At 34.8% G+C, this 27,751-nt stretch overlaps 2 protein-coding genes across 2 annotated transcripts in view; both read right to left on the reverse strand.

The window, feature by feature from the left end:
* LOC100875371 (uncharacterized) overlaps positions 1 to 15,203 on the reverse strand; it is a 116,958-nt gene extending 101,755 nt beyond the window's left edge. The window contains exon 1 of the mRNA XM_012281933.2: positions 15,034 to 15,203. The gene's annotated coding sequence lies outside the window, so the exon portion shown is untranslated. The remainder of the gene's footprint in view (positions 1 to 15,033) is intronic.
* Positions 15,204 to 20,165: 4,962 nt separating this feature from the next.
* LOC105662057 (uncharacterized) lies at positions 20,166 to 25,781 on the reverse strand. The gene is made up of 4 exons (XM_012281935.2): positions 25,504 to 25,781; positions 23,348 to 23,644; positions 22,142 to 22,478; positions 20,166 to 20,638 (listed from the first exon to the last, which is right to left on the reverse strand). The coding sequence occupies exons 1-4, from the start codon at positions 25,547 to 25,549 to the stop codon at positions 20,395 to 20,397; spliced, it is 924 nt and encodes a 307-aa protein (XP_012137325.2). The 5' UTR covers positions 25,550 to 25,781; the 3' UTR covers positions 20,166 to 20,394.
* Between the last annotated feature and the right edge of the window lie 1,970 nt (positions 25,782 to 27,751).

A 27,751-nucleotide genomic window follows, 5' to 3' on the forward strand; every position in this document is an offset into this window, starting at 1 on the left:
TGATGTAGTATTAAAAGGTGTTCATTTTTGGTATGTGAAAAATGTTCATAGGTATAATTGTTTTGATTTAATAAAATTCAATGTAAATGAACATAAAATTACAACGTAAGTGATATGTATTTTATTGTGTAATTTGTGAAGTGATTTCCTGTACGTAACGTTCACAGGAATGTTACAGTAAATAAATTTAATTGAACTCCGATTAAATTTTCGTTTAAATTGCGTGTAATCTTATTAAATCGTAAATCGTATTAAATTTAATTGATCTCGATTTTCATCAATTGTAATGAAATTGTAATTTTGATTAAATCACTCAAATTCAATGGAAACTTATCATGGAATTGAAAAAAAATGATTGAATTCATATATATACGAAATTAAATGTTCAAGTGCAAATTCTTAAGTCTATGACAACAATTTGTAGGATCAATAAAATGAATGCAGGTAATTAATATTAATAGGGAAAGATTGATGAGAAAGTTTTGCTTATAGGAAGAGGAAGCTAGTTCGATTGCATAATTATCGGTCATTATATAACGGCACTGATTATGAGTTAATCGCGAAATTATTGGTCATCATGGATCAATAAAAGATAAGTACACAAAACTTATCTCGATAATGTCAGATTATATTAAAATATTAAATACTAATAAAAATAAAAATCAGAAAAGACAACTTTATAAAAAATAACTCTAACAATATTACACTGTTATACTACAATTCTGACAAAAATTATATTTCAGAAATATTAAAATACACTTGTAAAGTTACAAAATTCCCCGTCCAAAGAAACCAGACACCGAGCAAGAATTTTTCTTTTTATCCCCCGAGTTTAACGCGCGGAATAATAAGCGAAAGAAATTTATGCAAGAAAGAAGAATATCTGTCGCGAACGGTGCCCAGTTACAACTTCCGAGATAATACACCGTGTTTCTCACTTAAGAAGAGACCACAAGCTGACCCCATTCTCCAGACTAATCCGTTTCAGCGGCTGAAAATTCCCCGGGTGCAAAATCTTCACCCTGGACGATATTCAAGGAGAAATTTTGTCTCGGCTACCGAGAACAAACGTTCAAAGTGAACGTTCCCGCAAATTAATGAACACGGAAGTTTCCAAGCTTTATAAAGTCTCTCCCAGGCACATTCAAAAGTGTCAAGCGCGAAAGGTTCGACGGAACTCAAACCTAATTAGAGTAACTTCAAACGCGGTTGAAAATCCGTCGGTTAATTAATCTAGCGCCCGTTACACGCGCATATGACCCGCGGTTAAGTAACAGGAAAATCAGGACCCTTTCGCGACCGGTCTCTCTTTAATTGCCGGGAATAATAAACCGATTTCAAGTTTTGCTTCTCGGGTTTTGGAGGTTCAATGCTCACGTTAATTAATTCGATTTGTGTTTCAATTGTTTGCTTCAATAAATGCGTAGACATTTGAATAAATGAATAATTAAACGACAACTCGTATTCATTGATTCTGTATTTTGGCGAGGATTTGAGGATAAATTGTGTATTGGACAAATAATGGAACTTTTTAAATAAGAAGAAAATTTTGCTACAATTAATTTTTTAATTGAAAATTCATCCCTTTATTGGGGACGCTCAACGTCCTTAAATAATAATTCAAGAGAATATGGCGCGTGGGAATATCAAGCGTGAGAGTACCACGCGTGGGAATGCAACGCGTGAGAATACCAAGCGTGAGAGTATCACGCGTGGGAATGCAACGCGTGAGAATACCAAGCGTGAGAGTACCACGCGTGGAAATACCAAGCGTGAGATTACCACGCATGGAAATACGATGCGTGAAAGTACTACGCGTGGAAATACCAAGCGTGAGATTACCACGCATGGAAATACGACGCGTGAGAGTACCACGCGTGGAAATACCAAGCGTGAGATTACTACGCATGGAAATACGACCCGTGAGAGTACCACGCGTGGAAATACCAAGCGTGAGATTACCACGCATGGAAATACGACGGGTGAGAGTACTACGCGTGGAAATACGGTGCGCGAGAATACCACGCGTGGAAATACTGTGCGGGAGAATACCACGCGTGGAAATACGGTGCGCGAGAATACCACGCGTGGAAACACTGTGCGGGAGAATACCACGCGTGGAAATACTGTGCGCGAGAATACCACGCGTGGAAATACGCCGCCTGAAATGTCAAACTTAAAAATTTTCTACCCTTAAATTTCTCAATTTCTGAAATCTTTACCACAATTTTCTCAGATGAAATTCAAAAGATTTTGAAACTTTGAAAACTTCGTGTCATCTTCAAGTGACCCCATCAGGACCAGACGTTACAATTAAAATAGAATCCATTATTCCCCCTTAAACAGTAATTCAACGGATACCTTCAGCCACGAATTCCCTCAATTCAGAATACAATTTGCGGAGCATGTTCTCGCAAGGTTCATTAATACGAAAATGTACGCGTTTTGCCTCCTGTGGCAGGCTCGACGCAAATTAGACATCCCCCCAGCATGCCGATTACGTCGCGCAATCCCCTTCGCGATCCCCCGGGTAACTCGTTAAAAGTGTAAAAGAAGTTTCTCTCGAGTTGCAGAAAAAAAAGGGAAGAAAGAATAGGAACTCTCGTCGATCGCGTTTCTTTATGAAATTATTACACGCCTCCGGAATGCCCGGGGCGTTGTTGAAACATTGAGCGAGAGCTCCCTGCAGCTCGCGACTTCTGCAACATTGATGACGGAGACAGCGAAAAGAGACTTCTGCTCAGACGAAATTAAAGCTTCAATTCGCGCGAAGCAATAATTACGCATTTACGTCGAGTGTTTAAACTGTAAGTTCGAGGGCGGTTTCTTGCGGTCCCTGAATGTTTGGCGAAAGCAAATGATAGCGGGTAATGCTGTGGACTTTGGTAAGTGGAATGAAACATGTACACAGTTCCTTAAGTTAATGGTGTTTGAATTAATTTCATTTCGTCTCTGACTTACAACTTTCTTGTAGTTTACGAATCTTGGTTAGATGTGGGGATTGTGGAAATGGATGTGGATTCGTGGAGAGTTTTAGGACTATGGTTTCAGAATTGGATTTTGGAAGTTTTCCAATATAAATCTTGTGACTTCACATATGTAACTTATTCGCGTATGTGACTTGTTCATATATGTAACTTATTTATCTATATGACTTGTTCACATATGTAACTTATACTCGTATGTGACTAGTTCACATATGTAACTTATTCACGTATGTGACTTGTTCACATATGTAACTTATTCACATATGTGACATGTTCATATACGTAACTTATTCACATATGTGACATGTTGATATACGTAACTTTTTCACGTATGTGACGTGTTCACATATGTAACTTATTCATGCATGTGACTTGTTCACATATGTAACTTATTCAAGTATGTGACTTGTTCACATATGTAACTTATTCAAGTATGTGACTTGTTCACATTTGTAACTTATTCGCGTATGTGACTTGTTCACACATGTAACTTATTCACGTACGTGACTTCTTCACATGTACAAGTCTAACTATACATCACAGCCATATTATTACAGAAACAACAAAGAATTATCCCCGACAGAAATATTTCCAAATACTGGCACTATACTATGACAAACAACACATGAGTTTGATAATCCATACAAGTAATGTTACAGAAGAATAAATCAACAAACTGTAAAGAGACTATCAATTTGCACTAGAAGCTAAGAATGTAGACGAAGGTGTTTATATCTACCAGAAAGGGTTAAAAGAGGCAATATATCTGTATTGTCTGGCACTCGTTAGAGGTCCGTTTATCCGGATGGTTGAAAAGCCAGCCTTTTACCCGAGGCGTTCGAGCATTTGCATCGATGAGGTTCCTTAAGTCGAGGCTGTTTACTCGTCCGCGAAGCATGGCAGAAAGGTATCGATTAATGGTCGATCGCGTGTAGTCAAATACGATACAAGGAGTACGAGAGTGTCTGGCTTTGGGTCGAGCTTGATAAGCAGACAACGCCTTGTCAAAGGCAACCACCATCGCCTTGTGCCACTACCTTTGAGTTCATGTTGCCAAGAACAACGTGTACCGCTGCCTTGTTATAGTTGGCTACACGTGCATATACGTTCCCTCGGGATCAGGAAGTAAAATTGATTTTCAGAAAATTTTGCTGGTAGGTTCATTAAGGATTCTGAAAAAAACTTATTTTATGCAATTTTTGTTCAACGGTTCACTAAATCAAAAATTCTTGTAGAAAGTTATTACAATTTTTTATAAAATTGTTCAATTATTTCGTGTCACATCATCATACTATGTAAATATAAATAGTACGTCACACAATTATTATGTATATTATATTATATTATGTTAATATTCATTTTTTTATGTTTTTATTAAATATGCACTAAGTATTGTTTTATTTCAGATTTAAAAGAAGAACGTAAGTTCTTAAAAGATTAAAATGATTAATTAATAAAGATTATTCAGTAACAGTCCAGCAACTCTATTCCCCGACTTTCTCAGAAACTTCGTAATTCACAGAAATTCGTCAACTGTAAATCCCCCGTCTAGACAGAAAGAAATCAAACTGTTCTTGCAGCCGTTGTTCCCCCATAGATTTCTCAAAAGTCAGTCGAGATAGAAGAGGGTATTCTCCGCTGGGAAAACAAAGGAGGATCGAGTTTACGCGAGCCCCTACGTGTGTACATACACCGTGTACACAAAAGAGCACACGTTCTCCTGAATCTTACGATTGAAAATCCTTGATCAGTACCAAACCAATCTTTCCATTTTCCCGTTTTAACTCTTCTATTGCTGGTCGCCTACCTGTCGGATGCAAAGCGCTCAACTTTCCATATAACGGGAATTCGATTGAAACTGAAAACTTTATAGCTAAAATTTCGCACGTCGGAATTTTTGTTTTTGTACTCTTAAATTCGATAAACTGACAGATTTATGGGTTTATAGGTCGATGGTTTGACGGATGTGTAGATTGATAGATTGATCAATTGGAGGATTGGTAGATTGGTAGATTGATAGATTGGTGGATTGAGGGATTGATAGATTGGTGGATTGATGCATTGATAGATTGATAGATTGGTGGATTGGTGGATTGGTGGATTGATAGATTGATGGATTGATACATTGATAGATTGGTAGATTGATAGATTGGTAGATTGGTAGATTGATAGATTGATAGATTGATAGATTGATAGATTGATAGATTGATAGATTGATAGATTGATAGATTGATAGATTGATACATTGATAGATTGATAGATTGATAGATTGATACATTGATAGATTGATAGATTGATAGATTGATAGATTGATAGATTGATAGATTGATAGATTGATAGATTGATAGATTGATAGATTGATAGATTGATACATTGATAGATTGATAGATTGATACATTGATACATTGATAGATTGATACATTGATAGATCGATAGGTTGATAGACTGATAGATTGATCGACCAATGAATTATTAGATTCATGGATTAATAAATTGATGGATTGATTATTAGTTTCATGGATTAATAGATCGATAGATTGACACATCGATTGATTGATCGACTGATCGATTATTAGTTTCGTGGATTAATAGATCAATGGATTGATACATCGATATGTTAATAGATCAATAGATTTATAGATCAACGATTTGAAGATCGACGAATTGACAAATTAATTGACATACTTCAATTTTTACAATATTTACCAGTATGACTTCGACAATCATTTCATTTTCACTTCCAACAATTCCATGCATATACCTACTCCAGCTGTTCCTTCTCCCACACATTACCATATAGCAAGACTACTAATTACATTAACACCAGTCAACATCAGCCTGAAATTTGTCTAACCTAACCTTAACCCTGAGTCATACCTCAATCCAGTCTGTCAATACCTCAACGCAAATATCCACAATTACCTCGAACCAGTCGCAAATTTTCCGAAGCCGATATTTCCCTATAATCGCATCGAAAGGTTAATAATTCACGATATTACGCCGAAGGAACAGCTGATACTCCCGAGAAAAGTTTCTCACCTTCCGGTCACTATACGAAGAATGGATCGATTGATCGCACTCGGTGGGCGTATACTTCCGTAAAGATCACGCTGTCCGAGCTTTGTCGGGTTCTTTTGTCCGTCTTGGCAGTTAGCCGCAACTGTAGTGTGTAATCTGCAGTTAGTGGCTCTGATAGGGAGCCGTATCAGCGACGCTTTATTATTTCCTTCCGAGGAAGTTGCTCGTTCAATACACCCGTTCGCTATTCAAAGTTTCCCCACGTGGGCGGAGCACAATATCTTTTCGAACGAAACGCGTGCAACCGAGAACAACGATTGCGACTGCACATGCAATTTGCTGCGACGATGCCGCCAGACGACGCGCGACACGTGTTCGTCCTCCTCGCGACACGCGTACTAGTCGCCGCGAAGAAAGGAAATTGATGTCGCCCACGAAGGATCTCATATTTTTGTAGAGGGTACCACTGAATACTCTCACAATCAAGCTTATGGGAAAAAATAAATTAGAGTGCAGGATCAGGTCTGTTATAAGCTACACTTTTGAGGAAATTGAATTTCATTTTCGAGGATTTGGAGAAAAGCTTGCTTATAACGCGGATATGAAGCTATGCGAAAAATCAAGTCCTTATCAAGGATTTGAATATTTTTTTTAATGTTTATAGAGAAGTTTGTTTAGAAGACAGACGCATAGGAGGAATTTACGTGAAAAAATAAATCAACGGTGTAGACAAAAATTTGTTCATACATGTGTTCACTTTTGAGACAAATAGGTGTGGAATATGTGAAAATATTTGATCATATGTGGCTTCATTTTTGAGGAAATTGAATTTGAATACTTTTCAAGTATTTTGAATAAAAGTTTGTTCACAAAGTAAAAAGATGAGAAGAATCTACGTTAAAAAATAGGTTAAGAAAGTACAATAAAATTTGATGTAACACAACCTAAAATTTGATTTGATTTCAAAGAAAATTGAATTTGTACATCTTTGAAAATATTTGTATAAAAATTTATTTGCAATATAAAAAGATGAGAATTTACATTAAAAAACAAGTTAAGAACGTACAATAAAATTTGATCCAACATAACCTAAAATTTTATTTAATTTCATACATCTTTGTACATCTTCAAAAATATTTGCCTAAAAGTTTGTTTGCAACCTAAAATTAATGTTTTACCTAAAATTTCCACGGATATCGTCCGGAGGTAAATTCTATTTATCGAAACAGATGTTTCGACGAGTGGCTAAAGGAAAATGTTGCTTAATTTCGAGGACGGAAAGTGGAACGCGGTTAATGCGACGGTCTCTTTGAGCGGGGATTAATGGAAGATGATGTTCTATAATGGCGACAGAAAATTGAATATGTTTGATATAACTTTGACTTAACTTCAGAGATGGATCGAAAATATAATACAATTTTCATTTAATGAAACTTTAGTTGACAATGGAAGATTCATGATTAATAATTAGGTATTATGACTGTAATTATGAAACAATTTTCTGAGCGTATAATACATTATTAGAAGCATTGTGTTATTTAGTGTGTTAGGGAAATCAATGTATTCTTTGTTGTATACGTGCATTGTTTTATAAACAATACTACTGATTATAGTAAGAAATTATATATTTAGTTTTGTCGAGAATTCTACATGTTTTGATCATGCTTTTCGTTGGTTAAAATATTGAAAGCATTGCATTATTAAATAATTACGAATCCAGTAATCCAGCGTGTGGATATCCAACGAGCAGTAGTCCAGCGTGTGGATATTCAACGCGTAGTAATCCAACGCATAGTAATGCAACGCGTAGTAATGCAACGCTTGGTAAACCTATGTGTTATGATCCAACGCGTAGTAATGCAACGCATGGTAATTTTACGCATAGTAATGCAACGCGTAGTAATCCTGCGCGTAGTAATTCAACGCATAGTAATCCAACGCGTAATAATCCAATACGTTAGTAATCCAGCGTGTGGATATCCAACGCGTAGTAATCCAACGCGTAGTAATCCAGCGCGTGGATACTCAACGCGTAGTAATCCAACGCGTAGTAATGCAACGCGTGATAATTCTACGCATAGTAATGCAACGCGTAGTAATTCTGCGCGTAGTAATTCAACGCGTAGTAATCCAACGCGTAATAATCCAATACGTTAGTAATCCAGCGTGTGGATATCCAACGCGTAGTAATCCAACGCGTAGTAATCCAGCGCGTGGATACTCAACGCGTAGTAATCCAACGCGTAGTAATGCAACGCGTGATAATTCTACGCATAGTAATGCAACGCGTAGTAATTCTGCGCGTAGTAATTCAACGCGTAGTAATCCAACGCGTAATAATCCAATACGTTAGTAATCCAGCGTGTGGATATCCAACGCGTAGTAATCCAACGCGTAGTAATCCAGCGCGTGGATACTCAACGCGTAGTAATCCAATGCGTAGTAATGCAACGCGTGATAATTCTACGCATAGTAATGCAACGCGTAGTAATCCTACGCGTAGTAGTCCAACGCGTAATAATCCAACACGTAGTAATCCAGCGTGTGGATATCCAACGCGTAGTAATCCAGCGTGTGGATATCCAACGCGTAGTAATCCAGCGCGTGGATATTCAACGCGTAGTAATCCAACGCGTAGGAATCTAACGCGTGGTAATCTAACGCGAAGTTAACCAACGCGTAATAATTCAGTGAAACACCCTGTAGTTGCAACAATCGAAACACGTATTTCAAACGCGAATTGAATACCAAAAGTGAACAGCAATCGATTATATTTGATGGAAAACTGCACCGTAAAAAGGGCGACAATTGTACACTCTAGAAAAACCTAACCACCTTTATCGAAATATTATCGCCTATCTACCGAAGCAGATATTTCGATAAGAGATCCAGAAGACTATATTACACGATAACATACTCGACCACGACATACTTAAATATCTTCTAAAAGCAGAGACAGAGAAAGTAATTTATACAAACTGTCGAACATCAAGTACACAAAGTTTCCAACGTTCCAGTAATATCGAAGTCTTGATTCGTTTCCATTTCCGTTTAAGACAGCTTCCGTGAAAAAAGTTCTCGAACTTCTTTGAAACAGCAGTTGGAAAACGATTAAGAGAAATTCCAGTCGCGAAAATTTCGCGATTATCTTAATGCAAAAAGCTTTTCAACCATTATTGTTAAGAGTGAAATAAAACTGAAGGAGGAATGAAATCGCCGTCCAATTTTCAGCTGAAAATTTCTTGAAACCTTTCAGTAATTAATATTCGTGGAAGATTTCAAACTACTTAGTAATTTAGGGGAATTAAAATGTAGTGCTTTACACTTAGACTAATTATGTGCTTCTTCATTTAAAAATGAAGAAAGATTAATCATTAAGATTAATATTCAACTGTTTAGATAACTATTAGCGAATTAGATTAATATTTAATTATTTAGATAACTATTAGCTTTTTAAATTAATAGTAAATTAATATTAAATTAATATTAAATTAATATTAAATTAATATTAATTTAAATTAATATTTAGAGAAATTAATATTTCTTCGTGAAGCTCGAAAAATTTCTTTCGAGAGACATTTTATAGGTTAGAATAACTCCGACGTTCGATGATTAATTATCGAGAGCGTTTCGAGATTCATTTTCATCCCCGAAAATTGTCGGGCGTCGAAATTGTTTTGCTCGATCGATCCCGGCGATCTTTAATTCACAGCGTGTCGTACATTCGACAAGATCGCATTAATATTAACGAACGTCCACGCGAGTGTGAGCGAGATGATAAAACGAATTGCGTGGTGACGTCATTCCGTCGGGAGATTTCTGGCCCCGTACCGAAGGGAGGATTTCATTGAATATTTTAAGTGTTGCCCGTAGGATCGTTTAATTAGTAAACATTTTGGACTGGGGGATCGATGCTGGCCTGTGCGCTTACTGATCGATTTTGAAACGGTACTGAGCTGCTGATTTAGGTTTTAATTCCTTGATTTGGGTATTTAGGGGTTTTTGATTGTTGGAATTTTCAAGATTTTTCATTTTTGAATTTTTAGGTTTTTAAGTTCCTATGTAGCTTAATTTCTAAATTTCTAAGCTTTTAAATTTGTGAGTTTCTAAATTTCTAAATTTCTGCGTTAATAATTTTTAAAATATTCAAATTCGTATTTTCCCATATTCCCATATCTTCAAATTTTTGCATTGCAAATTCCTACTTACCCAAATTCTCATTTTCGTAAATTTCTATAACTTCATTTTTTCGCACCCCTAAATTACCATATCCCTAAGGCAATTTTTTGAAATTTCCGTATCTCCCGAATTTCCATATTTTTCAAATTCCCATATCCCCAAATCCCCGATTTCTCCAAATTTCTAATATATCCTCAAACTTCCCTTTTCCTAAATTATATGCCCCATAACTTCCTACATCCTCAAATTCTCAAATCTCTGCATTTCTACATCCTCCAATTTTCACGTTCTCCACTGAATCCCTAAATCTTGAAATCTCTAAATTCCCAAACCTTCAAATTTTCTCCTGCAAATTCCTAAATCCTCAAATCTTGTAATCTCTAAATTCCTAAACCTCCACATTTTCTCATCCTCCACTAAATCCCTAAATCCCCAAATCTTGTAATCTCTAAATTCCTGCATCCTCAAATTTGCATATTCTCCTCTAAATCCCTAAACCTTGAAATCTCTAAATACCTGCATCTCCAAATCTTCTCCCCTAAATCCCTAAATTCCTGAATCCTTAAATCTGTAAATAGCCAATCATCCCAAAATCGTCTAAAAGTAAAGAACCAGAAGAAAGTAGAAATAAATAACAATAAGACTTGGAAAGAGGAGCAGATCCTCGAGAAATATCCTTTAAAATCGGATTCTCGGGACTCGATATCTCGTTCCAATATTTGCATTTATCAACTCGAGCACCGGTAGAATTGCATAAAAGTCACCAATTTACAGGGGAAATGTCGACTGAATTATTGGATTTTATTTCGCTGAACGCAATACGCGGTTTATGGGAACGCGTCTATCTTTTCATTTCCTGTAGTAACAGTTCCTACTACAATTTTTTTAATCTTTGGTAACATTGGGTCAATTTTTAATTTGTAAGATCATTCATGGTGTTTCAATATTATAGACAGTCAAGCTAAAAATGAGAGACTTGATATTTTATATAGAAATATAAATTCAATTGTATAATATGGTTCATGTGTTATTAATAATTGATATGTGTAAATATAAATTGTCAATATGTGTAATAAAAATGTAAATGATCAGTATGTGTAACATAAATGTAAATTGTTAATATGTGTAATATAAAGATAAATTGTCAAAATGTGTAACATAAATGTAAATTGTCAATATGTGTAACATGAATGTAAATTGTCCATATGTGTAACATAAACATATATTGTCAATGTGTGTAACATAAATGTAAATTTACAATATGTATAACATAAAGATAAATTGTCAAAATGTATAACATAAAGATAAATTGTCAATATGTATAATATAAATGTAAATTGTTCATATGTGTAACATACATGTAAATTGTCAATATGAATAACATAAATATAAATTGACAATATATATAACATAAATGCAAATTATTAATATGAACAAGATAAACAAAAATTATTATATATGACACAAATATAAATTATCAACGTGTACAACAAAAACATAAATTCATCCATATGTATAAAATACATATGTACACGTATGTGTGTACCAAAATTTTGTATGTACATCTAACTTCATTTCTGCTAAATCAAATTTGCAAATTTTTTAAAATATTTGTAGGAAAATATGTATAAAATAATAACAATTTTACTGATACCTTCACTGTTTTATAATTAATACACGTTATAAAATAATCAATGAAATTCTTGTCAAATACAATTATTCTCATAAATGACTAAATATTAGAATATTTTATTATATGCACATTTTTAATTTATCTTTGCATATAATTTACTGTATTTCTTTTTGAATGTATCAAAAACACTGTGACACAGTGTCATTTTAATGAAGTTAAAAAATTTGATGTCAAATATATTAAACATAACATATATGTTACATACATAACACATAACATATGACGCATACATTATATCTGTACCCACAATTTACTGTATTTCTTTTTGATTGTATCAAAAGCACTGCGACGCAGTGTTATTTTAATCTTGTATAAAAATTTGATTTCAAATATGTTAAAAATAACACATACATTACATAACACATAACATATGACACATACATTATATCTGCACCCACCACAAAACATAGTGTATTTAAAAAATTTGCCACTACAAATACATTTCATATTGAGTCAAAATGACCCTAGAATCAATGTACAGGTGTAGAGAATGATAACCAAAAAAAAAATTGCAGTAGCAATAAATAAAGAAGAATAGATTATCTCCTAATTCGAATAGTAATTATAGGAGTAAAGATTGATCGAAATACTTTCCTTAACTTGAATCATGATTACAGAAGCGATCGATCGGGTTTTTCTGCCCGCCTCGATGGTAATTGCGCGAGCTAGATACGATAAAGTGTTTTTCGTTGATTTCATTAAACTATTGTATGTAGGTAAACCTACGTACTTAATTTAATCCCCATGAGGGTAACAATAAAACGTTCCGCTGTAACGAAATCGAATGCTACACGAAACAATTGTATCATAGATATTATAGATGATTCTCGATTATACTAATGCGAGATTATATTAAATTATTGCGCGAGTAAATATATGCGACGCGTTATATCGATGTTTGGGATACCAAAGGGTGCGGTCGAATGGGCGCTATAAGTAGACAAAGGTTTTTCATAAAAACTAGGTCGAAAGTGGCGAGCTGAAGTTTGCACAATGGAGATTCTCTTTTTCATTCACTTCCCATTGAAAGGTCATTCTGGGTGTTTGAATTTGGGAGGTGGTGATTTGGGGATTTGGAGATTTAGGGGTTTGGGTGTTTGGGAAGTTGAGGATTTGGGAATTTGGAGATTTGGGGATTTGGAGATTTAGGGATTTAGGGATTTGCAGATTTGAGGATTTGGACTTTTTGGGATCTTGAGAATTTAGAGGTTTGAGAATTTGGACTTTCAGAAATTTAGGAATTTAGAGATTTGAGAATTTGGACTTTTGGGACCTTGAGAATTTAGAAATTTAAGGATTTGGAAATTTGAGAATTTAGAAATTTAGGGATTTGGGGATTTGGATTTTTGGCATCTTGAGAATTTAGGGGTTTGAGAATTTGGAGATATGAGAATTTGGACTTTTAGAAATTTAGGAATTTGGAGATTTGAGGATTTGGACTTTTGGGACCTTGAGAATTTAGAAATTTAAGGATTTGGAAATTTGAGAATTTGGAAATTTAGGGATTTGGGGATTTGTACTTTTGGCATCTTGAGAATTTGGGAATTTAAGGATTTGGAAATTTGAGAATTTGGATTTTTAGGAATTTGGGAATTTAGAGATTTGGAGATTTGAAGATTTGGACTTCTGTGATCTTGAGAATTTAGGAATTTTACGAATTGGAAAATTTGTAAATTTCAACAGTTAGGAATTTGAAAAGCTTGGGATTTGGAGATTTGAGGATTTTGGAATATTTGGAATTTTAGGGATTTGGAAATTGGGTGTTCTAGAGATTTAAAAATGTTGGCATTTGGGAATTGAGGGACTTGAGGGTGCAGAAGTCTAGAGATTTAAGGATTTTGAAATTTGTAGATTTGGAAACTTGAAGACTTGGAGACTAGGAGACTAGGAGACTTGGAGACTTGGAGAATTGTAGATTTGGAGGTTTAGAGATTTGGAAAGTTGTTGAATAAAAATTTTGTTCTTTAGAAATTTTCAAACTTTGAAATTTAAAAATTTGAGAGTTTAAACTATTTGAAATTTAGAAATATAGAAATTTGGAGATTTGTGAATTTGAACAACTGAGAATGTTAGAACTTAGAAATTTACGAGGTCATTAATGTGAGATCATTACGAGATAATTAAGAATACACAAGATCCAAAAATCCAAAATATTTATTTCGAAAATCAATCTCAAAAGCTTCAAAACTTACAAATTTCCAAATCTAAAATTTAAGAACACATCAATTTTACATTTTAAAATTTTGCACATTTATAAACTTGAAAATCTAAAAACTTTTAAATTTGACAAAAGATATTTTAAAAGTCTTCTAAAATCAAAGACAAAAGAAACCTCCATTACACGAGAGTATACAAAATGTCCACAGGACTTCACTCGAAAAAACACGATAAAAGCTATTTGTTTGAAGTCCGCTGAAAGCCATCGACGCTGGGTCAATGGTCGTTGCGTTGAAAATGTATTCGAGTGAAATAAGAAGTGAATATTTCAACAACTGTACATTGATTTATAACTTTTAAATTAAAGTACACGTTCTATGTCTACATATACATTCGTCCATTAATTTCATTTGTGTTCTGTTTATTTATTAAATGTCTACCTTTGAAATCAGCGTATTTTCAATTCCTTCATAACATTTTAAAGAATATTCTTTTTAATTCACTTGCAGATTAACGCGTACTATTCATTAAAAATTTATAGAATCACGTGGTTCTTACGCCCCTTACGATCGATGCACGCAGTATCAATATAACACAAATGAAGATAAATTTCCTGTGAACTTTCAGAAAATCTTTAAACTAAAAAACATTTATACAAAAATTATCCATTTTACTAAATGTAACGTTATATTCTTAAATAAAATACCACCCTTATGCATTTTATATTTTACATTTTAAGCAATGCATTTTAAGTGAAGAACCAAAACTGTCAATCAAAGTCAAAACTATGATCTTACAATTTTTAAATAATATCAAATTTTTTTTTAAGAAACGATCCTTCAAAATTTCAGCTAACACAGCAAAATAAAAATTATAATCAACTCACCATACTCTTATAATATTTATAATTCAATTTTAGATAGATGTAATAAAAAGGTCCAACTCAAACACTTAATCACAAGATGCACTTTGAACACTTCATAAATTCAAAGGACTCACCGAATGGAGAAAATTGAAGATAGTCCGTTTCCAAGTGGAAGAAAAAACTGTCAAAATACGGGGGAAAAGTTTCCTGTCACGATTGTTTCACGAGAAAAAATCACGAGAAATTTAAAATCGTTGAATGAACGCGTACGACGTTGAACGTCGCGACGCCGCGTGCCGACTGAAGCCACTGTTCTTCCTAGTGTAGATACGAAATAATAGAGTGGGGGAAAAAGCGAATTGGCTGTCACTGGGCGCTAGTAACCCCCCACCAAGTGGCGCCTAACCCCCACTTTTCCCTAGGCGCAGTCTACCCCTACTTTCCACCCCTACTGGCGCGAATAACGAGCCACGTGGTGCGCAATCGTCGGTCGACGCACTAAAACGTTCTTGTCTTTTTATCTGGTAATCTTTGGTAATAATCTCTGGTAATCATTTTGATGGTTTATCGGAGCTCTTCTTTCGTGAGACTTTATCTGGTAATCTTTATTGCTCTTTGTTTTTGTTTAGTTGGGATGAGTTTTGAGGGATTTGGGGAATGGGGTGAGAATGGGGTGAATGGATTAATTTATTTTTGTTGTGACGTGCGTGGTTCAATTTATTGTTAGGCATAACTGTTGCTGTTTTATCTTAAAGTTTTGTTTTCATGGAGTTGGGATGAGTTTTGTGGAATTTGGGGAATGGGGTGAGAATGGGGTGAATAGATTTATTTATTTTTGTAGCGATTTGAGTGGTAAAATTTATTGTTGTGTTGTTAAATTGACACTGAACTGATATTTGATATTTGTGATTTTGTTTTATGGTTTTTTTGATTTTGTAAAAAATATCTTTCTGAACACGAATGTGAAATAGAATATTTATTTAGAGAATAATAAAAATTTACGATATTTTTAATGCTACAAAATTACATTATCAGAGAGTGCAACTAAAAGACAAATAATAATTTATTTATATTTGATAGAATATAAAAGAAAAAGAAAAATTAATTTTTCAATGAATGAAGTTTATTAAACCTTGACTCCCTGTGTGGTAATCTAACTTGTTCATAGGTGTCAGTAATTATTTATAATGCATCTATGGTTAAACAAATTTCATATAGAATATTACAAAATAATTATATTGCATATTTAAGTTAATAATATAGAAAATTTAATACAATAATATAAAATTAAATGTGTTAAATGTACATAAAGAATTTAATATTAACCTAGTAATCATAATCTAAAAATGTTAACAGTATTCATGATTAGAAATTTAAAAATAATAATCTAATAAAATTAATTATTCATCACATCTTATTCCAAATTATTTACAAAAGAATAAAATTCCACTTCATCAGGAACAAACATGCCAAACGTGAGCAAACAAAAACCACCCTTCTTATTTACTACCACTATCTCAACACCCTTTCGAAACCTTGAACCTCTGCGATTCATAGTTTCCAAACGATTCATTCACAGAAAATACAGTCAATGAAAATAAATACATAGAAAGAAACCTTCTATAAAAAGAGCAAACCTACACATTTAACTGCGTCAGAAAAAGTGATTTAAATCGAAAACGAATCGAATGAACTAAATAAACTAAATGTTGAATAAATAGCAAACGATTCATTCACGAAAAACAAATTCAGTGAAAATAAATATACGATGTTTGTAAGAAAGAAATTATTTTAACCTACATATTTTTTGATAACTAAATAAATTTTTGAAATGAATTGTATTATTCTTTTGACAATTTTATTATTATTCTTAAATAGATAAATTGTAAATTATAAATAAATTTTATCGATTCGTTTGTAAAATGTTTGAAGAAAAATATTGGGTTAACCCCTCAATCTATAATTTTTTCAAGTTTCAGTTAAATTATCCAATAAACAAATAAAGATAAAATGTTAAATTTTAGATTAATCAATCCTTAATTCGTGCAATTACCCAAATTATAATTGAACCCATAACGCAAATACGATTTATGTCATTTCAGATTTCGATCCATAATCGCGCAAATTATAATTGAACTCGAAACTCAATTGCCGTGCAAATACGATTTATGTCATAATTTATTCCCGTGATTATGGAAATGATCTGTAATCTATAATCTGTAATTATGGATCATTGAATATTATTATAGGTTATATTTTAGGCTATAACCTAATATGTACACACATGTTACACAATAATGCATAATCTTAACACAGACCATAACCTACAATTACATATCAATAAATACAATCATAGATTATACCTTAGACAATAATATTAATACTGATAAGATATATTAATTTTACTGTAGATCATAACCTATAATTATAGATCGATAAATATAATTATAAAATATATTTTAGATTGCAATCTGAAATTTATACAATAGTTTTAATACAGATCAAGTGTATTAATCTTAAAACACACCATAACCTATAATATCATATCAATAAACATCAATCATTGATTATACTGTAAACCATAACCTAAAATTTCATCATGGACTATAATTTATTATAAACCAGTTTTCTTTAATCTTCTTACTAAAAACAATCTACAATTATAAATCGATAAATATAATAACAGAGTACATCATTTCAGAGTACAATCAACTACAGAATAATATTGATCCACAACGTGTTTCATGATATATCGATCTCCTCGAAACCTGCCAAAAACAGAAGACACAAATCGCATAAAAAAGCGAGGTAACCCATTCACACGCTTTTAGAGCAACAATTTGATGACTTTTGCAGCTTGAAAAGCGACTCGGTTTCATTGTGCGCCGTCGAAGCGGGAAACGTCGTTGCGCCCTTCGTCGACGATGCAGTCGATCGATCGGTGCACCACGTTCCACGTGCAACGAGGACAAAACAGTCGAGCGAATCTCTCGGCGAACAGAGACAGAACGACAGAACACCGACCGTTAGTGCAACAGAGAAAATTGCGAAAGGGTGGTGGTGGAGACTCGCTCGTAAATTTTGGGGCTGGGTTCACGGGCTGCTCAAGGTCAAGTGCTTGGCCATGCTTGCAGTTGTTAGCGGTTTCACTATGCTTCGATAGTCTAGCTGGACTCTTCTTGCTACTTGTGTAATTTAGTAAATGGCTTCTGCTCGAACTGCGAGTAGGATTATTTGTGTACTCGCAACTTTCGACGAACTTACGGTTGAACTTGTATGGAGGGTCTCGAGTGGGCTGAAGCAAAAGTGAATGGAGAAGTTTTTTGGGATGGAGTATGGGAGATTAAAGTGATTTGGGTGGAGATCTCTAGATCTTCAGATTAATAAGTGTCTGTGTCTCCAAATTTCTACATGCGCAAAAAATTTGCTGAACTAATTGCCATTTGCCTAAATCCCTATTTCTCCACGTTGCTATTTTTCCAAATCCCTATTAACCTAAATTGCCATCTATCCAAATCCCTGCCTCTTCAAATTTCCATCTAGTCAAATCCCTAATTCCCCACATTACTATTTCCCCAAATCTCTAGTTAGCAAAAGTTCTATATCCCCAAATCCCTATCTCTTCAAATTGCCATCTAGCCAAATCCCTAATTCCCCACATTACTATTTCCCCAAATCCCTATCTCCCCAAATTTCCATATCCCCAAATTCCTATCTCTCCAAATTACCATCTACCCAAATCCCTAACCCCCCAAATCATTATTTCTCCAAATCCCTATCTCCCTAAATCCCTATCTCCCCAAATTTCCATATCCCCAAACCCCTATCTTTCCAAATTACCATCTACCCAAATCCCTAATCCCTCAAATCATTATTTCTCCAAATCCCTATCTCCCCAAATTTCCATATCCCCAAATCCCTATCTTTCCAAATTACCATCTACCCAAATCCCTAACCCCCCAAATCATTATTTCTCCAAATCCCTATCTCCCTAAATCCCTATCTCTCCAAATTTCCAAATCTCCAAATTCCCAAATCCTCAAATCTCCACACTTCTAAACCCTCAAATCCTCAAATTCCCACCTGCCAAAATTCTCAAACCTCCATAACCCAAATCCCAAAATTTCCTCAAATCCCCAAACCCCAAAACAAGGACCTCAAAAATCCCTCATTAACCAATTACCAAAAATCACAGTCCATAAAAGCACCCTGCGGTTTCGCACTCCACAAGCTTACGCTCCACAGTCCCCCAGATTACGGAAGCACAAAATAAGGGAGCACGAAAAAGAATGAGAGACCACGGAACAAAGTACGAATATAAAGATAAAACTCCGCCCTTACGAACCCTTGTTGTTTCAATCCAATTAAGGTTCACGAGACAACAGTTTCACCCCTTGGGACACGGTTTCCGCATACAAATAGGGAACGATTCGTGTCATCGGCCCTTAATATACCCCAGGATCGCCGATTCTTTCGTGACCCGAGAAAGGGGCGCGAAATAAGGGACGGATATCTGTCAAAGAGTATGTGGACGATGGCCAATTTCGTACGAAGGTACAGTTTGTTATGGTGTTACATGGATTATTCAGACCGCTGGATCATAAAGTCGCTGGTGGTTTCTTCTGATGGAGGACTTTTAATAATTCCAGCGAGGGTCATTCGGAGACGGTCACTTAGGCTAATACTCTTATTGCATGTCCTTTAGAGCACATAGCGAGGGAACAATGAACAAGGGAGATGTAGTGGTTGAATTTATGGGAATATGTGAATGTATGACAAATGACTTTTTTAGTAAAAATTAATTTGATTAATTTTGATTAATTTGAGACATGAATGTTGCTTCAATATTTTGTATCAAACTGAATTTTTCATCCCTTGTTTCAATACGAGTATATTTTTGTATCTCTTGTACCTTTCACCTTTCTCTTGCATTTTCTTGCCACTTTCGTTCTACGAAAGCGTTTGCATCAATTTGCATCTTCCCTGCAGGTAGAAAACAGAATTTTCAGTGGTGCATGGTCTTTGAAGCATCGATTTGACCCAAACTACAGTCGCAGTAAACCTGGAAAATCACAATTTGTCAAAATAGGGGCATTTTAGGGGCAATATTCAAGTGAACCATTACTAACATTATGATTCATGCGAATAAAAAAGATATTTACTTAGGTTACTTTATATCCCTGTATTCCAACAGTGTCCTTGAATTTCATATAAAAACACATATTAAAAGACCAGTAAACACTCATTCGAAAATAAAACACGAACATAGAGGCTATTGTTTTATTGACCAGAAAATATGTTATGTGTTAAAGTACAAATAAACCACGACCACAAAAAGAAATTTGTAAACGTTCATACGAACTATAAAACTGTACAATGCATCAGAATTATTGGAGGACTTATATGTCAGCTTTCGAATTTCCCTCTTTTCGCGAAGGCGTAAACTTTCTTATAATTTTCGCCACTTTCAATGTGTTCAACGTCCCGTTTCACGGCTACGATTTAGTTGCGTCGTCTCTCTTCTTTTCGTCTTCATCGTCGGTTTCGTCTTCGTCGACGGACAAATCCGAGCCCTCGTCTTCTTCCATTTTGTCAGATATTTTCTCTCTGTCGGACTGATTTGTTCGTTCTTTTTCTTCGCCCCTGCTCGCGTTATCCGTCGTGTTCCTCTTCTCCGCTTGGTCCTTGTAATCGTACTCGTCGTTGTTGGCTTCGACTACGTCTACCGGGTTTGCGGACCTGAAATTTTTATTAGACACAAAATTAATTGGGCACAAATTTTTGTTTCTATTTAATTTTGCTTGATTTTGTTTGGCTGATGTTTGTGACGGTTTAAAAAGGTTTTTGAAGACGTTGTTTGAGGTTGTGGTACAGTGGATGTAGGATTTTGGATGAAGATTTAGAGGATCATTGATTAATCATGTATCAATTATTAATCAATCATAAATTTACGTGCATAATTTTGTACTACTATAACTTTCTATGTATACAAATTCTTATGTCAGAGAATTACTACAGCCCTAAGTTGCTATGTCTTCAAATTTCAAGGTCCATAAATTCTTATATCCCCAAATTGCTAGGTCTCCAAATTTCAAGATCCTCAAATTCCTACGTCTTCAAATTTCCACGTCTCCAAATTCCCACGTCCCCAAATTCCTACATCCCCAAATTCCCACGTCTCCAAATTCCCATGTCTCCAAATTCCCACGTCTCCAAATTCCCACGTCTCCAAATTCCCACGTCTCCAAATTCCCACGTCTCCAAATTCCTACGTCTCCAAATTCCTATATCCCCAAATTGTTATGTCTCCAAATTCCTGCGTCCCAAAATTCCCACGACTCCAAATTCTCACATCTTCTAATTCCCACGTCTCTAAATTCCCACGTCCCCAAATTCCTAAGTCCCGAAATTCCCACGTCTCCAAATTCTGAATTTCCAAATTCCCACGTCTCCAAATTCCTACGTCCCCAAGTTCCCACGTCCCCAAATTCCCACGTCTCCAAATTCCCACGTCCCCAAATTCCTACGGCCCAAAATTCCCACGTCTCCAAATTCTCACATCTCCAAATTCCCACGTCCCCAAATTTCCACGTCTCCAAATTCCTATATCCCCAAATTGTTATCTCTCCAAATTCCTACATCCCCAAATTCTAATATCGCCCAAATTCCTATGTCCCTAATATCCTACGTCCCCAAATTCCTATGTCCCTAATATCCTACGTCCCTAATATCCTACGTCCCCAAATTCCCACGTCCTCAGAAACCTCTAAATGCTAACCAAGCCCAACCCCAAATTTTGAAGTTTGCAAGAATCCCCAAAAATTAAATAGTAAAAGTCCTCTTTCCCCTTGACTGCCATATTTCCCCTATATTATCAAAATGTGTCCTATACCCTTACATTTCATCCTTCATTATATCCATTACATAAATTAATGATAGTAAACATAAATAGTCACCTATCTACATAACCTCAATTTCCTCGAAAGTACCCAAATGTCACTAAAGGTATATCAAAACACTAAACTGGAGCTATTATAAGAATGAACTACACTTTACTAAATAAAAAGCCCCAGTTCAAAGAATTCATTATATCAAAACACCAGTCAAGATTCCATTCAGAAGTTCATAGAATCGAAACAAGGAACTGCAATTCCAAGTAATCACGTTAGATAACATAACGTTGTTTGTGTAAGATTTGCGCAAGATTTTCATCCGTTGGCAACATCGATTTAACAGAATTACCCGCTGCGTCTTCTTCCGCGTCGAGACCTCCTCCTTCGGGACCTCCTCCTCCTTCTGGAACCACTTCTCGATCTTCTTCGCCTCCTGCGACCCCTTCTTCGTCGTCTTCTGGCCTCCTGCACCTCGTAGTCCTCGAATCTGATCGGAGTTCGACGAGCACCTTTGTTTTTCGCGGGAGAAACGGGACTGGTCGACTTTCTACCCTCGTAATGAACGTCGCTCATTAGAGCCGAGGAAACGCGTAGAACCTTGTACGCGGCGTCCTTCGGAATCAGGTAACCGGATTCTACGCCGAAGTCGAGCGCCTTCTGGATATACCTTTTCATCTTCTTAATTCCTGGAAATCGAAATGTGTACTGTAATTAACGGGAATTTTTTATAGCTTGACTAGCTGTGAGGAGTAAAATTTTCTTAATTGATGTTTACTTTGTATTTTTTATTACTTTGTGCGTTGAAGAGTACTTTTTTAGGTTAAGTCCTTTTCTGCACACGAAGTTGACTTCGTATATGTTGGATGAAATGAGAAATTTCAATTTCAGTTTTAATTTGAATTTTGAAGTTCAGATTTCAATTTATGTAAGTTTACTGTTTTGTAGGTTAAGTTAATATGAGAGGTACTTTTGTACGTTTGATAATAAATTTTATTCAAATTAAAATTTTTATTTTTATAGGTTTATTCTACTTTTGTGTTCAAGGTTAATATGAGAGATACTTCTGTTAGATAACAAATTTTAGTAAAAATCAAATTTTTATATTTATAGGTTTATTCTATTTTTGTGTTCAAGGTTGATATGACAGATACGTTTGTATGTTTGATAACAAATTTTAGTAAAATTCAAATTTTTATTTTTATAGGTTTATTCTATTTTTGTGTTCAAGGTTAATATGAGAGATACTTCTGTACGTTTGACAACAAATTTTAGTAAAATTCAAATTTTTATTTTTATAGGTTTATTCTATTTTTGTGTCCAAGATTAATATGAGAGATACTTCTGTACGTTTGACAACAAATTTTAGTAAAATTCAAATTTTTATATGCATAGGATCATTCATTTTTATATTCAAGGTTAATATGAGAGATACTTTCGTACGTTCGTCAATTTTGTTCGAGTCAAAACTTTATAAAATTCATAAATTTCTACTAGCACCCTGAAAATTAGCATAATGTATTTTCCCCATGACATAGAACAAGCACAAAGAATTAACCTTCTCCGCCGGACGACCTATGCATGCACGAGGACAAAGTCTGGTCCTTGTTGGTCGAACGATGTTTCACCCGATGCAGCTTGGAATTTCTCGTGGAGTCTTTCCGTTTGTTCGCCATGTTCTTGATGCTCCGGGAATCCGGGGAATCCAAAACTTCTCTGGGGTGTTTCTGACGCTTGCAAAAGCGGCACTTCCTGATGTAATTCTCCGCCGCGTTCTCTCGGCTCTCTTTGCCGTCACCCAGGCAGAGATACTTGTACACCAGCTCGGGGATGTTCGGTTTACGACGACGCACCTCTGGAAACGTGATAAATTTTATATAGCCCTCAACTCGCTTTCCGTCGAAACGACCTTCCGTTTAACTATTTCTTTCGAGCATTTTTCGTTTTACTAATTCGCTGCTTCGGCGAAAACGTGGGCGGCGAGTGAATTTAGAACGATCGGTGCAGCGGAGACTTCCATTTGTTAAATGACCGCCAAATGAGCGGAAGAAGCGAATGAACGGTTTTTACGGAGATTTCTTAGCGGGAAAATTTAATTAAAATTTATGCGGATTTTAGGAGGTAGTAGGTTTTAGGGGGTAAGACCTTTTTAGATAAAGATAAAAGTACTTTTACATTTTTAGAAAATTATTTGAGGTTTTATTTGTCAAATTATGATACTTATTCGGTGAAAACTGAACTCTTTCGGTCGAGGGACATTTTAGGTTAGGTTTACATAACCTCCAACGTTCGAAGTGGAGTTTGGTAAATAAGTCATGTCTTTTGGGACCTAAATTGATCCTTGTTTATCTCGTGGTGTATTGGTCAGGAGAGACAAGAACAGTAAATTTGTCGAAAAATGTTCCACTAATTTGAAGCCAAGAGCAATATTTTGTCATACTTTCAGAGGTACTCTTTATGCTACAATTAAGAGTCATACAGGGATTTTGCAATTTTGCAAACTTTTAAAAACTTCACAGTAAACGAATGCATACAGAAACTTTTTAAAACTTCACAATAAACGAAAGCACATAGAAACATATTTTAAAAAGTTTTCAAAACACTACTGTAAGATCTCTGTACGACTCTGTGAAGTCTAAAGACAAAATATTGGCTAAAAAATAAAATAAACAAGGAACATTTTCTTCAAAACTGCCCAAAAAATGTTCAAAGTATCGAGAATTGCCCTTCAAACTATATTTATACATTTTGTAATACTAAATGCCCCAGATGAAATAACTCTTGTTTTAAAATAAACAGCGTTCAAAGTCAATTTTCAAAAACCGTCCATCAATTTGTTTGCACGTTAGCAAATATCTAAAATTGAAATCTACAGAAAGAACAGTCAATATGGAATCGTTACAGATGTTACAACAGAAAGAAAGGTGGATGTTTTTCATTCTGACAACTATTGAATCGTAGCTGTCAAAAAGACTGAAAAATGCGTAATCGTTACAATTCTCAAGGGAAATTTCCAATGGATTTTTCGCTGTCCATCGCGAATTCGAAGATGGAATAACAAATGTTGAAACGTGGGTGTTTATTCGCGACGAAAAAAGGATGCTCGGAATAACTTTCGCAACTGGTTTATTGGCATTTGAGAGCTTGGGTAACTTCGACGATGGTTCTTATACTCGATGGAAAGTTTGCAGCTTAATTGTTTTAGTATGGCGATGAAATTAACAGTGTTCTGCGTTTGCACGGATTAAACTGACCATCGTTTCATTACGGCTTTTCAATTGTCTCGGGAAATTTTCATTATACAGATTGAATTTTAATTAGAGACTTTTTTATTTGAATACAAATTTGATTGGCGAATTTAATTATTCGTTAAAAATCTGTGTTAAGTACTAAAAAATTAAATTTATTTTTGTACATGTGAAAAATATATTTAGAATATTATATGTGAATGTGCTGGGGAATAAATTTTTTGTAATTGTATTTTATCGAAAATATTTATTTTTGTATTTAATTTCTGTGCAAGTAAAAAAAAATAAATATACGGACGTACCGAAAAATAAATTTGTAATCGTCTTGTTTGCATTTAAAATTTCTCCGCAACCAAAAATAAGGTTATCGAAAATTTAAATAAATATCAAGATATGTAAAATTGAAAGTAATAAAAATTGATCACAGCTTTCTGAAGATTTTTCTTTTCGAAATAATCACACTCACTCTTGTGATTGCTTCGCGTTTGAGGACGTCTCTTTACGGGTGCCATTTTGTGCTTACTGTTGAGTCCAAGAGTCCTCCAGGCGTCTGCACCGCTGTCGTTTCGTTTCAAGAAGCTCGTCGTTGCATTCGGATATTTGGATGCTTTTTGATCGGTCGTGGCACGAAATTTTGGCTACGAAATTTCCAGGACATTGATGAAAAGAAGAGAGACACGACCGGCGGTGCCAATCCGTCGGTTTCTCCTCGCTGTTTTCTCTTCAACGAAACAACGAAACTACGTTTCTCTGGAGACTGTTCTTTTTTTCCATATATCGTCGAGTAGGCTCTGCTTTCTTCTTATTTTTCTTTACAAACTGAATTGCACCGTGTTTAAACAAATTCAGTGCATACAGTATTAAAATTTAATTCGCGTACGTTCAGGTTAATCTTGCATTCTTGTTACGCTACATTTGTAATTTATTTAATTCTGCTGAACTTTATTTTTTAATTCTGACCACCAAGGGAGTTTCAGAGATTTGTCGAAAAATTTTTAATATTTTCTCTTCCATTTAGATCTTTTAATTTTTTGAATATTGTAGATTAAAATTAGCTTACGAGGATTTTAAGATTAATTCATAGATCTGAAAGTAATTTTGTAGATTGAGAAATGGAAGATTCTACATATGAAACACACATGAAGTTTCTATTTAACTTTTCTTTCCAATCTTGTACATTCAAGTCTCATACTCGTATATTTAAAAACTTCAAAGTCTTCCTAAATTTTTTCGCTTAAAAATTTCATATGAGTACACCTATGAAACAACCTTCTCTCTCACCCTTTCTCTCCCAAATTTACAAATCTCCACCAACAAATTTCTTCAACTCAAAATTTCCGAATTTGCAAAAGAATATTATGTACCTCAACAATTTACAAGAAAGATCATCTCACGAAAGCACGCGAATGAAATATTCCCCAGTGCAAGAATAGCTCTTAAATCTTCGAGCTAGTCATATGACTGCCCGCCATTGTCGGATCTATTTTCCGTTTGTTGACCTTTCACGGTACTTTTCGTGCGCGTATGTGCACACATGCACGTAAGTACACACACGGGGATTCATGGAGGCGATTTCCGACTCTGCAACCCAATAGAGACGATCACGGGGTCATGTTCGTTTGTGGAGAGGGTGACGAGATCAGACACGACGACCCCGGATCGACGACATCGGCTTAAATGACTGAGGAGCCGTTGACTTTCGCTCGCAAGATCTCCAACATGTGTTGATTTATAACCGGGGGTTGTTCATACGTTTCCTTATAATTTTATAGGGGATACTGATAAGAGGATTCAGGACAATTTTATAGGATTCAGGACATGTAGAGGACACGTAAATCCGGTGACAAATGCTTCGTTATCACTTGTCTACTCGAGTAAAAAATATACTTCTTTTTAATATATTTGGTGAAACTGCCTTTTAAACTGCTTACGTTTTTATGTTCAATTTTTCTGCCATTGTGATTTTATTGTACTGGTATTAACACTACTACAATTTTATTATTACTATACAATTTTATTATATTTTATTAAGTTATAAAATTTTTAATATTTCGAATTCGTATATGTCTTTTATGATTTGTTCATTTATGTTCTGGTCATATTTTTATAAATGTTAACAGCTTTTGAACCTGATGTGTAAAATAGTATACAGGGTGTCTCACAATTAATATACGTCCCTGAAGTTGTGAGACACCCTGTACATAAAAATATTGTGTGAGATTTGATAAAATATGAAAGATATTAAAGACTAAAAATACTCTGAAGATTATTTTTCTTTATCATCATTAACTTATTTTATTGCAAGAATCCCAAATAAACATGTATACTGTTCACTATTAGCAAAGTAATTAATTTCTGTTTGAATTGGAATTTCAAAGGATATAATTTTCTTTCAGTAATTTCTAGAAACCAAGATACTATTCATGAGTCCACCAATCTCCGAAGTCCTTGCGACTAACTGCATCCGTTTTCATGGTCCTTGGAAATGTAGCCTGAATACGAAGAAATTGTTAACTTCTCAATTTCAGAAACATCCTTGTCAACTCGAACGAGGTTAAAATTAAAGTCTCCCTTTGAAAGGATACCGAGATCCTTGAGATAAACTCGTACGACTAGGACTCTCTAAAATTAATTCCCGGAAATCACCGATATCCGTACTCGGAAACTGCCACGAACATTTACATGAATCCTCTCCTTTCAAATCGCTGAAAATT

This window comes from Megachile rotundata, chromosome 10 (genome assembly GCF_050947335.1).
Source record: "Megachile rotundata isolate GNS110a chromosome 10, iyMegRotu1, whole genome shotgun sequence".
NCBI lineage: Eukaryota > Metazoa > Arthropoda > Insecta > Hymenoptera > Megachilidae > Megachile > Megachile rotundata.

Bases quoted from the DNA above. Each gene is read 5' to 3' on its own strand.
- LOC105662057 (XM_012281935.2), bottom strand. From the start codon at position 25,549: ATGGCACCCGTAAAGAGACGTCCTCAAACGCGAAGCAATCACAAGA. The intron at 23,645-25,503 runs GTGAGTGTGATT...TCACGTTTCCAG, and splicing joins AACGCGAAGCAATCACAAGA to AGGTGCGTCGTCGTAAACCG. The intron at 22,479-23,347 runs GTTAATTCTTTG...TTCGATTTCCAG, and splicing joins TAGGTCGTCCGGCGGAGAAG to GAATTAAGAAGATGAAAAGG.